The following is a 14,246-nucleotide window of genomic DNA, read 5'->3' as shown; positions in this document are numbered from 1 at the left end:
GAATTTAGAAAACAATCATTTATAGTTATTTGAAAATAGATATTTTTATAATTGAGTTTTCTGAAAACCGAACCAAGCAAAGATTTTTGTACTGTTTTCAGTTTTCTAAAGATTATTTTCAAGTTGGCCGAAGGAAATCCAATGAATGGAACCATTGCAATAGACTCCATTATTGAGGTTCACACGTAATGATACCGGAAAAGGATGCATATTGGGTGGTGAAGACCAGGCAATGGTTTCTGAGGAATAAATATGGACAGCCATATGCAGTTTACTCTGAAGCAAAACAACTTTGTAGTGAAGTGATTTTAAAGGATCAAAAACCAAATAAACAGTGTCACCAGACATAGAGAAAGCTTGGGAAAAAGGCCAGGGAAGAGTAGAGAATTGTAAACGTGGTGAGACCTCCTCCTGGGACCACTATAAGTATATAGCTTAGTTTGGCGGCAAATGAGTAGAAAACCGAGGAGTCTACGGTTGTAGTAGTATTCACATCAGTAAATAGAGCAAGTGGGTTGTTTTCATCTCCGCCATTAATAGTAACAGTAGTAGAACTATTACATCGATTCTTCAAGTCTAAATGAGAGGAATGTATCTGATGAATTCAGATCCGGATCTAGAGGTGAAGAAAACGCCAGAGATTTCATTGGATTTTGCTGGCAATCGCCGAAGGACTTCCACCACCAGATCCTCATTGCCGCCAATGATTTCAGCGGCGGCAGCGGTGGCAGAAATTTGGTCCGTTGACTGTCTCTCCACATTGTTATTCCGGCGGCAACTTTTAATATTGTCAGAAGCCATTGAATAACTAATTCTCTCTAAACAGTGAACACTAGACTTGTTGAATCCACTAGGATATGCTCAACTTACAGACTTTTTTTTGTTCCTATTTTTATTTTTATTTTTTGATGGACGCTAGAGCGTTTAAACAATCAAAAATCATGAGAAGCAGAGAGAAACTCTACAGAACTCATACCTAAATCAACCAGACTTCTTAAAAAATAATAATAAATAACTACTTCAGTTGAGATCTGAACAACAGAATGAAACAACACACAATTACAACAGAGAAAATAAGGTGGAGAGATAATTAATGGACACAATAGCAAGCAACAACAATTTGGTAATATGTTTATGCATACTGTATTATTCACGATTTCTGAATCATTTTACAAATTTCGGAACGATTCCACAACTTTCTTAACGATTTCGCAGATTTCTAAATGATTCAGAGGTAATAATGTTGCAAATGTGTGAACTGAAATGATAGATTCAATTGAAGATGAACTTGTTGAAGCTAAAACTGAAATGAGTTTAGTGAATTCACAGAACTCATGGCAATGATATGTATGGGTGTGTGTGTGTGTGTAGAGAGTTTAAGTGAGATTTACAAAAAGAATTCCCCTCAGATTGACAGCATCAAATTTTCCAAATTAGCTTATTTTCTGTGTCAAACCACCATGTCCCAGCTCAACTTTGAAGCAACTAGTTCATGGCAAGGAACATACTCCTGTGATAACAAGTACATGAAAATGAGAATAATCCACTGTATTATCCATATGAATCTTTTCAAATGTGAGAGGAAATCGTGTTTTCCAGTGTCAAATGTCCATTGGCATACGATGAAACAAATGGAATCTTTTACTTTCTGAATATTTCTGGTATGGAACAAACAGAGTAGGCAATCTTTTCTTTTCATTTTTAAGAGCAGGACAGGCACTAAACTATTTCAGAAACTGTCTGCAGCAATTACTTTCTTAGAAAAGTAGCTCAGAGGAGACGAAAAAATCAAACTGAAAAGGCAACTGTGATGTTTAGTTTATGTTACCTCCAATTTTTTCACCAACTCTTTTGCAGTTGGTGCAGAGAGACTGATACGTCGTGCACTTGGACTAATGAAACCCTCTTCCACAGCTTTGTCAATAACTGATAGCAGTATCCATCTACATTCAGCAACTCGACCTGCAAAAACAGTAAAATGAGATATATTTATTAGCATCGAATTAGAGTTTACACAGTTAATTAAAGCAGATTCTCGAAGGCAATTTTAGCAGGGATCACCAACAATCAAACAGAATCTCAGAAAGCAGAAATAAGAATTACAGGTTTATCGTGTATGCCAACTTGAGCCCAAGTTATCACTTCAAGTAGCTCTTCAAGAGTCCCATAACCACCTGCATGTAACATCATCACGTAACATAATTCCGTAATTTCAAGACCATTAATGAATCATGCATTTGAAATAAGTAGGAACTTCAGGGTAGAATTTAAATTGGATTAGAATTATTAAGCTTAGTACCTTCCATTTGATGGTAATCATGATTCATGGTCTCAGAAGTATTCAAAATGAATGTTAATGACCAGCTAACCTTGGCCTCACTTATTTGTTACTAGTGGGTATAATAATTTGGCTACCCATGTATGTCATATTCTCTCATAGCATCATTTAATATAAATCTAGTATTTATTTTATATTTTTTCTCTTCGTAGATGGGGAATAACGTGTAGCCTATGAAGAGTGAAATGACAAATTTGCCCCTACATGGGCTTCCAATCTTTCTGACTGTGTTAGCACAAGAGGAAACCCACCAACAAGGGACAAATGGGAATAAAGATAAAAACTCCCGAGGATAAGACTAAAGCAAAAAAGGGGATATAAGAAGTATAAGGTGTGAACATGTCTTCCTGTTAGGTGCAGGTGCTTGTTGCCCAAAACTAAGTTGGTAAAAGGTGACTCTTATCTCCTTTTCAATTTTTTTACCTTTTTTGGCAAGACATTGTCCCCTTAATTTGGGAAGAAAACTTGGTCAAGTTAGCACCAGAGGCTATTATTACAACAAAGGAAAAAGAAAAACACATATAAAACACAGTAGTAGGTCATTCAGGACCTAATGCTCTAATTTTCAGTGTAAGATGTTGACTGGTCAATAAACTATAGAGTCCAGAGGGTTCTGAATCTTGTTATGATTTAGGCTTCACACGGCTGATATGGCAATATTACCAATACCATATACCATAAATGTATCAAATTCAAAACACAACAGCAAATTATAAAAGGAAAATCATTGCACTTTGCCCACTCAAAAGAAATCATATATATCAATTGATTTAATCAACCCAAATTAAAATAATCAACAAGAGGGCAATGCTTGGTGCAGTTGTAAAAACTCAGGCTGACAAGCCTATTGGGTAAAAAGATTGACACAAAACTCCAAAGGTTATGGTAGTACTACCCAGAGGATAGGCACAAAACTAATCATTTTTTGTCATTTTGCTTTTCCTTTTTGTACATATCTGTTTCTGCTTTCAAAGCATGTATTAACTAAGTAAACTGCGGTGTCTTGAGAAACAGTTCTAGGCAATTAAAAATTTTGATCTTAACAAAAGAATGGGTTTTTAGTAATTTGACTAAAGGGACTGACACTTCTTACTTCCTTTTGACTAGCAACTAAAGATCAAGCAAGGAAATTCATCATTACAAGCTGACCTGTTTTCAACTCTGAAAAGAACCAAAACATGAGGTTGATACATAGTCAATCTCTCAAGCTAGAAATGGAAAACTAATAGCCCTGAAGTCCTTGTCTTTAGATGATTTTCTCAGAATTTTTCTCAAAAATTAGAAAAATTGCACTAACCTAGTAAGGCAATAAAAGCATCAGAATGCTTAGCCATCTCTGCTTTCCTTTTATGCATATCTGCAACAGCCTTCACTTCCCCTACTGTTTCACAGGTTAACTGCAAAAGGGTACCAAAACCCAAGTAGAAAAAATATTATAAAGTTAAAATCTGGATATATATGTGTGTGTGTGTGTGTGCGCGCGCGCTTGCGTGTTGTATATATATAGAGATTTTTTTTTTTTTTTTTTTTGGAGTGTTCTGCACTTGTGCAGTGCAGCAATGATGAAGCTTGCAGGAAATGGTGGACTTAAACTAGATAGGCTCGCTGGAAAGGTGGTCCTAATCCCAAATTCTTTAAATCAGCTAACTCCAGAGCCAATGGTGCATATAATACCAGAGGGATATATATACAAAAAGAATATACAACTTAGCAAAAAGCCAAGAAGAAAAAGAACAAAGAGGGATATACTAATGGCTGAACTGACCATCCAACAAAGATGAAACCAAAAAGGAAAATATCAGAGGGAGAATTTGAAACTTAAAAATTATATAGAAGTGATAAAATGCCAGCTTACAAATGGTACAATGGATAAGGCTATCAAGTACCACACACACACACAATAAAATAAGGGGAAAAAAAAATTACATAATTTTAAGAACCCCCTCCTCCACACACACACACACACACTCATTTCAACCCACAATATATACACATATGAGAGGGAGAGAGACAGTAGTAAAGAAGCAGTATACATACATACATACAGATAATTTTTTGTATATTAACACCATAAGCTATATGTTAAATGGAAGTACTAATATATATAAAAAAAAAAAAAAAATAGCTAGATATAATCATATAAAGAAAGAAAAGGAAGGAAGATAAGGATGTAACAGGACTAAACTCTGTCCATAGAATTAGAAAAGTGATTAAAAATAGTACTAGTAGATTAGTGGGTTTTTTATTAATTAATTAATCTTATGAGGAAAGGTTCAAGACTTTTTTGGTGTATAGCAGACATACCACTCGAGGCACGAGCGTCTTTGGAATCACTCTGCAAGAGAGACAATAAGATGACAAAAATTAGTTGTGCAGTTGAAAAACCAACTATTTCTTAGTCACTTTGTTTGTTTTCTAATTTATTTGAGAGTTTTGAGGATACAATGGAAGGAAAAGTGAAGGAGAAGGAAGCTCACCCAATAACATGCCGATCACCATTATGAACAGCTTGTGAAACCAACCCCATTAGGCCTATGCTACCACTAACATCTTCTGTATACTGCATATAAGAGAGCGAGAGAAGGTCAATTTTGTGAGCAACACGTGTACTTATGACCTGAAATGGGTAACACAAATTAACAACACCAAAAGCAGTACCTAATAAAGCTATGGCATTTAACGTGCGTGTGTGTGTGTTGTGTGTGTGTGTGTGTGTGTGTGTGTGTGGGGGGGGGGGGGGGGGGGGGGGGGGGGAGTTTGAAAGGGAATTGCTGCAAACTAAGAGCAGGACTCACCTCCTTATCTTTAACTGTGAGAGCATGAAGATCAATGCAAATTTGAGAGGCATTTAGTGTGAACAATGACACAGCTAAAGTTGCACTTTTCTTTTTCACACAAACCACGTCTTCACGTCTGACTTCTTCCACCTACACAATTCCAATAAAAAATAACCATTCATAAGAAATGGTTAACATAAGAAGAATCTATTCGTGTGGTTCAGAGGAATTTATAGAAAACAACTTTATCTAAAAGAGCCTAACATTCATTTGTAAAAGAGATTCAACCCGGGTTTCTAATGATTCTGGGGAATCCACTATTGAACTAGTGCCCGACAACGATGAAGTATTAGTGTGGGCTGGGATTTCTTTCCAAAAAAGGGGAATATCAGATAACCAAACTTCAGCCCTAAGAGTTGACCCCCCGTTCTAGTAGAGTGTCAGGCAGGCGTAACATTTAGAGAATCGTTTTTCTCCTTTTTTTTGCTATACCTTTCCTCTGGTCGATCAGATCTGTATTTTGGTATTAGAGGGGTCTCTCGAGACCTAGAAAGATATACTAAGTATTCAATATGCTGAGAAAAGAACAAGTTTGGGGCGGGTTTCAAAGTTAAACTGCCTTTCATTAGCAGCAATCTCCATTACACAACAATATTAGTTTTCTAATTTTAGATGCAACCAATTAGTTTATCTAGTGTCAATATACATTTGAAGCGAGCACCATTAAGTAACAGTATGAGTTTTTAATTTTTCATGCTACAAGTTAGTTTATTAAGTGTCAATACAAAAACAAGAAATATTCATTACGCACAATTGAAACACTACTATACTAATATAGATAATGAATCGGAATAATACGTGATGATGAGGATACCTGACTGGTTTATTTTGACAAGTGTGGTACAGCAATTTATGGATTGATTCATAATGAAACACACTGAATGCAGAAAACATGCCTTTTCCAAAACAACAAAAGTCTGATTTTTCCTGTGAACCAAATAATAAAAAATAAAAAAGTTAGTGAGACATATCCTGAATCACTTTTTCCTGAAACGTCAAAATAGCCCCAAACCAGATCAACAAAAGAATACAACAATTTGGCTAATATGGGTTATTCTTTTCCATTATCTACAAAAACCAAGATGGCATCAAATAAGTTTCGATCTGTTGTTCCTACTTTGTTCCCCTTCGTTTTCGCAGCAGCCAAAAAGCGAGAATGGGAGGCTTAGTGGATATCAGCAAAATAGCTTTCAAATTCAAAACTGTTAACTCTGGTATAGGAATTTTTCAACATATAACTCCTAGTATAATATATCAATTTGGTTAAACCCGTAACGCCAGTGACTTCCAACTCCTGTATATGCTCAAGGTGATGTATTTTAAAGGATTCTGACACTCCCAAAGATGTTAAGGCATCATCCTATTTTCAAAAATCCCGTTAAATTGTCAAATATTAAAATTAAGAAAACTGCTGCCAATAATAAAGGATAACTGACTGACTGGGCCAAAATTACAATTCCTTTGGTGGCAAACCTGCATAACCTCTCCGTGGAAAACTACATAATTACCAAATGACTGGCCTCAAGAAGATTAAACTTGTTTTCTAGTACAAGTAGCAAAGGAGTTCGCTATTACTTTTCACACCGTCCAACAGTTACTGACGTTTTTGCTTCAGTTCAATACAAAGTGACTGCATTATGAACTTAATTCACCCCTATGCTCAAGTCTAAGAATCAACAAAAAAAAAAAAAAAAAAGTGCTCTTCATGCCCCTTTAAATAAATAAATGAATAATGAATAGAAAAAGTGTCCTAATTTTCTTTGTTTAAGCATTTCGTAGCATCCTTGACAGGAGGGTGGGGGGAAGGACATGCAACACTCTTTGCTAATAATTACATACCCTTCAGTTCAATACAAAGTGACTGCATTATGAACTTAACTCACCCCTATGCTTAAGTCTAGGAATCAACACAAAAAAAAAAAAAAAAATGGGTGCACTTAATGCCCCTTTAAATAAAAAATGAATAGAACAAGTGTCTCAAATTATCTTTGCTTAAGCATTTTGTAGCATCCTTGACAAGGAAAGAGAGGGAGGGGGGTGGAATGACATTCAACACTCTTTGCTAATAATTACATACCAGATGATACTGATAAACGAGCCAATAATAAAATATTTAAGCAAACATAAAGTTTAGCTGATTACAGATTTACTTACTTGCTCTGAATCAAGGATCAGCACAGCAGTTTCTAGATCGACCACCACATCAAGACCTTCCATAAATATATATATATATATACACACAGTCAAAATTGTGAAAACAAATGATTACCATAAAAATGAACATATTGACCAAGAACCAAAGAAGAAAATTGATTCACAAGGACATGATAATAGCAAAGTTATAAAGTGAAAACTCATATCTTGAGTAGGTTTTTTTTTTTTTTTTAACCTGCCGAAGGTTAGAGGGTTAGTAGTTAGGGGGAGGGGGAAACGAACTCAAGACCGTAGGGAGGGAAGCACCTTAAGTGCTCGGCCCTTTCCACTCGGGCAGCACCACCATGCCTGTTAAGATTAGTCATTATGCAGCATGTGGGTTCCTTTTAAGTTTATTCATTAATTTAAGTAAGGATACTGGAATTGTTCAACAACTAGGAGAGACAATTAATTTGCTCTAGCAATGATCAAAACTAGGAGAGACAATTAACAACTAGGACAGACAATTAGTTTATCCACTAACTAACCATCGGCTTCTTGGGGATTTTCTTCCTCCCTTTGGTATTCTTCTTGGCATGTGGATGTTTGACCTGGAAAATTTCGTCCTAACGATTTTGTTTGACGAGATTTTTTACTCTCAGGACCTTGTTGTATTTGTGGCCCTTTGGGTGGGAAAGTTGGCAGATTTTTGGAAAATAGTATAGGTTCTATCTCCCATGGGTTTACATATTCTTCTTCCCGAACGGGGTCATCCCATGTCACCTGCACATTCAGTCAATTGAAGATAAATTAATCTGAGTACAATACGAAGACCAAAGGTATACTAGAGCCAAAACAAACAGGATTAAATTAAAATACCTTGACAGAATTCCAATGTCTCGTCGAGAAATAGGAGGACACAGTACCTCTAAACCACATTATTCCTCTTGAGTCTTCTGTTTCACTTCTGGAATTTCATATTGGGCTGCCACTGAAATCGCATTGCCTTGCGCACAACTGACATGTCAACAAAGAATTGAGGACTTGAAGCCCTTGGATAATACCTTACCACAAAAGGATCCCCTCTTGTTGCATTTAACATTACTCGAGTAGTAGGTGCAGCCCTCTCATACCTCCAAACTTTCTTTGCAATCCCTATAAAGGGATCAGCATCTTTTACCTTCATGAAAACGTGTACATCTCCTGCAACAAGCTTCTTGAGAGCCACGTACATTTTCCATCCTTGAGATAGAATATTCACCCTTCTGTTTAACATCTGCATATGCTGAAACCACCAGATAGTCCCATGGATGTCTTTAGCGCTGATCACTTGAGATCCATGATTATACGGTGAATTTATTCTAGGAAAAATATTTTCCACACAGTCATCTAGGACACTGAGGCTATCGGAAATGTCAGAAGATGTTAACACTCTCACAGACAAAGGTCCTTCTTGGACATGAGCAGCATTGATGTTTGTATTTTCCACTTCTGACTCATCGCACCTAACCAATTCAAGTGCTGCATACACTTCATCAGTGACGGAATTTGCATGGAATCGCACAGCTAACACTCGACAACAAATCATAGTTGGAACTCCTTCAATCGCCCGATCTAGAGCACAAACGTGCTCGGCGTGCCCTTGAGGGTAATAAAAAACTTTTGATCCGACTGAGGGCACCTGCGCCATCCTCCCGGCACAGGCAAACCATTCTTGGGGATTTACCACAGGTTCTGTCATTATGTCTACCTGAAATACATAATTCAGTTCACCAGGAACAATCAATCCATTTCAACGAATAATGCAATTTTAATTTATTAAGTCCTGCTACTTTTTGATCAATTCCGAAGATTTAATGGTTCATCTAAATGAACAGTATAGAAACCTAAGTTGAACTCATGCATTTGTCCAAGGCTCTCATCACAGAAGCAAATGTTCAATCAAGAAAGCAATACTTTCAGAACAATCAAATTCATTCTAACGAGTAGTGCAATTTTAATTTATAATAAAATCCTGTTAGTTTCCAGGATTAGTTGAACAGTTCCAAAGAATTAAGATACGCAATGTAAAAGATAGAAACACTAAAAAATTGATCAAATCCATCCATTTTAACAAGGTAATGCAAGTTTAATTCATAAATTCCTGACAGGAACAGTTCCGATGAGGTAAGCTATAACATTAAAACCCTAAATGATAAAAATCAATGTCTCACACACACAGGGGGAGAGAACATTGATTCGTGTACTGTGTGCTTCAACTGCTTAAGAATTTATCAATCGCGACTTAAATGTGTATGCGTGTGTAGGTATGCGAATCATTAAATGGTTAGGGGATAAAATTAAAACCCTAAATATTCGATGAAAAAAACAAAGATTACACAAATTTTCACGCACACACAGATGGAGGGAGAACAACCTCGATTTTGTCTACAGTGCCCTTCAGATTTCACTGTCGCACCAACTCTCTGCGTCTGTGTATATATGCGAAGCATGATTAGCGATAAAATCAAAACCCTAAATATTCGATGAACAAGAGAAAGATTACACGAATCAATTTCACACGAACAACACACACAGGGAGGGAGGGAGAACCCCGATTTTGTCCACTGCGTCAGATTTCTCTGTTGCTTCAACTGCTTGAGAATTTTATCAATGGTGTCTGCGTGTATACGACCATAAATGGTTGGCGTCCTTTTTAAATTTCAAGCTACTTGAGATATTTTGGAGGCGGGATTTTTTTTTTTCTCTTTTGTATTTTAAAAACCCAGAGAAATTTTTTTCGTGCTTGGTGCGTAATATAGTTCCATGGTTGGATGAACAATTAAAGGCTGAATTCAAATCTCTCCCTTACATGGGTTGTGGGGCCATTCCATGTACCACCCAAAAATATATAATAATAATGATAATAAATAAATAGTCTACGGGGTTTTGAGACAGGTAGATAAGAATTTGGCCTGTTCAGGTCTAACATTAGACCATTTTGGTGCAAATAATTTATTGAGAATTCAACTCTTTAGTACAAACGGGGTTTTGACACAGGTAGATAAGAATTTGGCCTGTTCAGGTCTAACATTAGACCATTTTGGTGCAAATAATTTATTGAGAATTCAACTCTTTAGTACAAACAATTCCTTGAAAGGAGATGTGAGTATCAATTAAAAAAAAAACAAACAAACAAAAAAAACACACTGATAGGACTATGATAAGGATCTGTGTATATAAATAATAATTATGCATAAAATCATAAATTGCAACTTATAACTAATATTGGTTATTTTAGTTTTCTAAAATTTTATTTTACTTTTTCAATTAACCTGTATATTTTAAATTACATTAAATTTCATTCATCTACAAAAAATACTTACAGTAGTATCTTAATAATGTCCCAAAGTGTAATAACCCAAACTCGGAAGTCCGAATCGCTAACCGGGTCCTAACCTGATCCAGGACACCCAAGGGTAAAATAGTCATTTTACCCCAGCTATGCAATATGAGTCGCAACGAGGTCACATTGGTCATTTCTAGCCACTTTGGATCAAATGAAGAGCTTAACTCTAAGTTCGAGGGCTTCATGGTTGATAAGGGTAAAATTGTCAATTCAAGTCATAATTGTGGGATGGGACATGCACCATTAGAAAGACGGTTAAAAACCATGCAACTTAGACTCAAGAACAACCCCATTTGGTTAAGAAACGAGAGAGATATGATGTACCAAAGTTCGGGTTTGAGAATACCAGAAAGAGGCAAAATTTGGCTAAGTCTGGGAGCGACGACCAATAGTAGCTTTTGGCTACCGGTCGTCCAACACCCTGGACACCTCCACGCGCGCAAGATGAGTACCCCGACGCGTAACATGACAAGCTACGACCAGTCGTAGGTTCTGGCTACCGATCGTAGATTCACGAACTCTCTGATGAACAATAACTTATGCTCCAAAAATGAATTTTTTTGCCCCTATTGACTTGGTTCACCTTCCCCGACATAAACTTGGTCAATTTGACCATTATAACCCTGTCCCAACTCACAGAAATGTGCAATCATGCAATCAAAACCATCATAAACCAAGCATTGAATCTAAATAATTCTTTAAACATCATGACATCTCAAAGCTTGCACCATTTATAAAGTATGAACATGGTAATTATTTTCATCATTTACATGCCCAAAATATGGCATAGATACCCCAAATGAATTAGATTATAAGTTTGAGACCTTATGGTTTTAAATATAATGCTCCTTCCAAAATAAACAAAGCATAGTCATTTTACAAAATTTATCATAATAGCTAAACATAGGTTAGAAAAATATCAAAGGTGATTCCGTCAACTTCAACTACACTCGTGGAGGTCCATCATTAACCATGTCTTTACCATGGCATGGAAAATGTTAATGGAGGGGGTGAGCATGGATGTTTAGTAGAAGATACCTAAGGCACTAATTTTGGACTCCCTTGAGCCACACAACACACATTAAGGTTTAAAAGAAACCGGGATCATACATTAGGGAAATTTATAGCATTTAAATCACAAGTCAATCTCATCAATAGCATTTACACAACTCATCATAATTGCACACAAAAATATAATGCATAACCGTTCCCAAACTTGATCTCTATTGACCCTAACTAATATCGAAAACTGCTAACCGAGGCGAGATTGATTAGACATCCCTGACCTCTAAACCGACGAACCTAGCAATCAACATTACGTGTCCTATAACTGGCACGCGCTCCATCTAGGTCAACGTTAGCACTGGACTCGCGAAATCCAGTTCTTTGTATAAAAATCTATCAAATGCCTTTTCTCATTATCCATTTCCCGCCATGCCATGCACATGAATCAAATTCATCATTTTCACTTCATTTTCATTTATACGACAATAGTGGCATTCTCTAGAAAATGAACACAACATGGCATTATTTAAAATACAAATTCCAAACATTGCATTTTCCATAATTCAATCAGAAGCATGACATTTAAAAAAAAAAACCAACTACAAGCATGCACAATATAGAACTTCACACTATCCCCAAATCATGCTAGAATTCATATTCCAAGTAATTATTCTCTAAAACAATATCATACATGCTTTTAGCATAAAAAGGAACATAACTTCACATCATTTAATAGCATGTTTTCATCATATTATGTAGGGGTGGCAAAGTTCGACACGACCCGCCAACACGACACGTACACGATACGAGTTAAATGGGTAATGGGTTTACCATAAACGGGTTCGTGTCGTAAACGGGTTGACACGAATAACCCGTTTAGTTAAACGTGTTGTGTTCGGGTTTATGTGGCTCAACCCGTTTAATTAAATGTGTCACCCGTCTAACCCGTTACCTATTTTGACCTGATTATTAGGGACATTTTGGTCATTTTATTATTACACAAGAAACCCTATTAAGGCTGTTATACAAAATATATCAACAAATTCAACACCAGTCGGTCCAGTCTCCAGACAACTCTTCCTTCACTCTTCCGTCTCTCTCTCAGACCTCTCGGTCGACGGTCTCTCCTCTTCCCTCTCTCAAATCCACGCCACACCAGCACACCTCGAGCGACCAAGAAGTTCAAGAACACTACAATCTACACTTCGAGCGAACCAACGAAGAACACAAACCTTGAACAATCGAAGTAAGTTGTCTACTTTTATTTAATTTTTTTGTCTTCTCTCTTTCAGATCTACTCTGAAACAACAAGAGGTCGATTTTTTTTTGTTTTTCCTCTTTCAGATCTACTTGAAAACAAGTTTTCTTTAATTTTTTTTTTTTCAGATCTACTTTTAAACATGTAATTATTTGTTATTGTTTATAGTAATGATTCTATTCTATTTATAGTTTTATGCTCTGATACTGATTTTTACTCTTCTATATTAATTTCACTTAAATGTTTCGGTAATTGCCTAGTTACAGCATCAAGGTTGGAACTCATTGTTTATCTGGACATTGAAAATTTATAGTTTTATGTTTCTGTTTACGAAATGGGTTTGTTGTTCAATTGAAGCTTCTTTATCTGGCTGTTGGGATAAATCAATTCGTTATAGGCTCGTTCCCTTGAAGCGATAATAATTTCAAACATGCAGTATAATTTTCATCTGCGTTGCTACATGTTTTTAGCTTCAGCTCTGAAAGGTTGAGAAATTTCTCTGCAAATGTTGGTACCAATTTTAAATTTACTTTCTCGTTAATATGATAATTATACCTGAAGTAAGTCGTGTTAATTTACAGTAGTTTGTATACACAGTAGTTTGTATAGTTTGTATATATGTGTTTATATTTGTGGCCGATGATGACTCCATAGACCTGTACCGACTGTGGCGATTTACTTAGCAAATATGCCTGGATAATTAAAAAGCCAAGAATAGCTATCAATTTTTATAGCTTTCTGACATGTACAGCTTTCTTTAGTACTCTTTTTTTCTTTCGATTTAGTTGAGCGTTTGTTGGACTTTAAAAGTTAATGATACCACTTTCTTCCTCTTCTTCTTGTGGTTTTGTTTTCATTTTAGTACATTTGTACTATGTTTTTTGGTCCATATTTGTTTTATTCAATTGTATTTTTAGAAAGGCTGAAACTTTTACGACATATGGGATATGGGAAAGGAAAAAAATAAAATAAAATAAAGAAGAGGATAATATCATAATAGTATGCCAATATGGTATGATCTAGTATTTTACGGTATATATCACGAATTTTTTTATTTTATTTTTTATTATTGTTTTGAATCCAACTGGTTGTGTTGATTAATTAGAAATGCAAGTGTAGGAGTATTTATTGTTTGCAACTGCAACAACACAATGAATACTGTACTGCTACCATTTAATGGATCCTTTTTAGAAATCTAAGAATAAACATTTCTACTTGCTGACAAAAATCTCTTTAATCTTTTTTATTAAATTCTTTTATGGGCATTAATTTGTGAGGAATGAAATT

At 35.8% G+C, this 14,246-nt stretch overlaps 1 protein-coding gene and 1 pseudogene across 1 annotated transcript; both read right to left on the bottom strand.

Annotated features, from left to right (window-relative positions):
* Positions 1–1,074: 1,074 nt before the first annotated feature.
* LOC132313048 (cytokinin riboside 5'-monophosphate phosphoribohydrolase LOG8-like) lies at positions 1,075–8,397 on the bottom strand (annotated as a pseudogene).
* Positions 8,270–9,049, bottom strand: LOC132314639 (auxin response factor 8-like). Its single transcript, XM_059813476.1, has one exon. The coding sequence runs from the start codon at positions 9,047–9,049 to the stop codon at positions 8,270–8,272; it is 780 nt and encodes a 259-aa protein (XP_059669459.1).
* Positions 9,050–14,246: the final 5,197 nt, after the last annotated feature.

This window comes from Cornus florida, unplaced genomic scaffold, assembly GCF_030987335.1.
Source record: "Cornus florida cultivar Cherokee Brave unplaced genomic scaffold, ASM3098733v1 CherokeeBrave_3.0.0_Hap2_Chr06, whole genome shotgun sequence".
Lineage (NCBI taxonomy): Eukaryota > Viridiplantae > Streptophyta > Magnoliopsida > Cornales > Cornaceae > Cornus > Cornus florida.
This window is presented reverse-complemented; position numbering and strand designations above follow the sequence as displayed.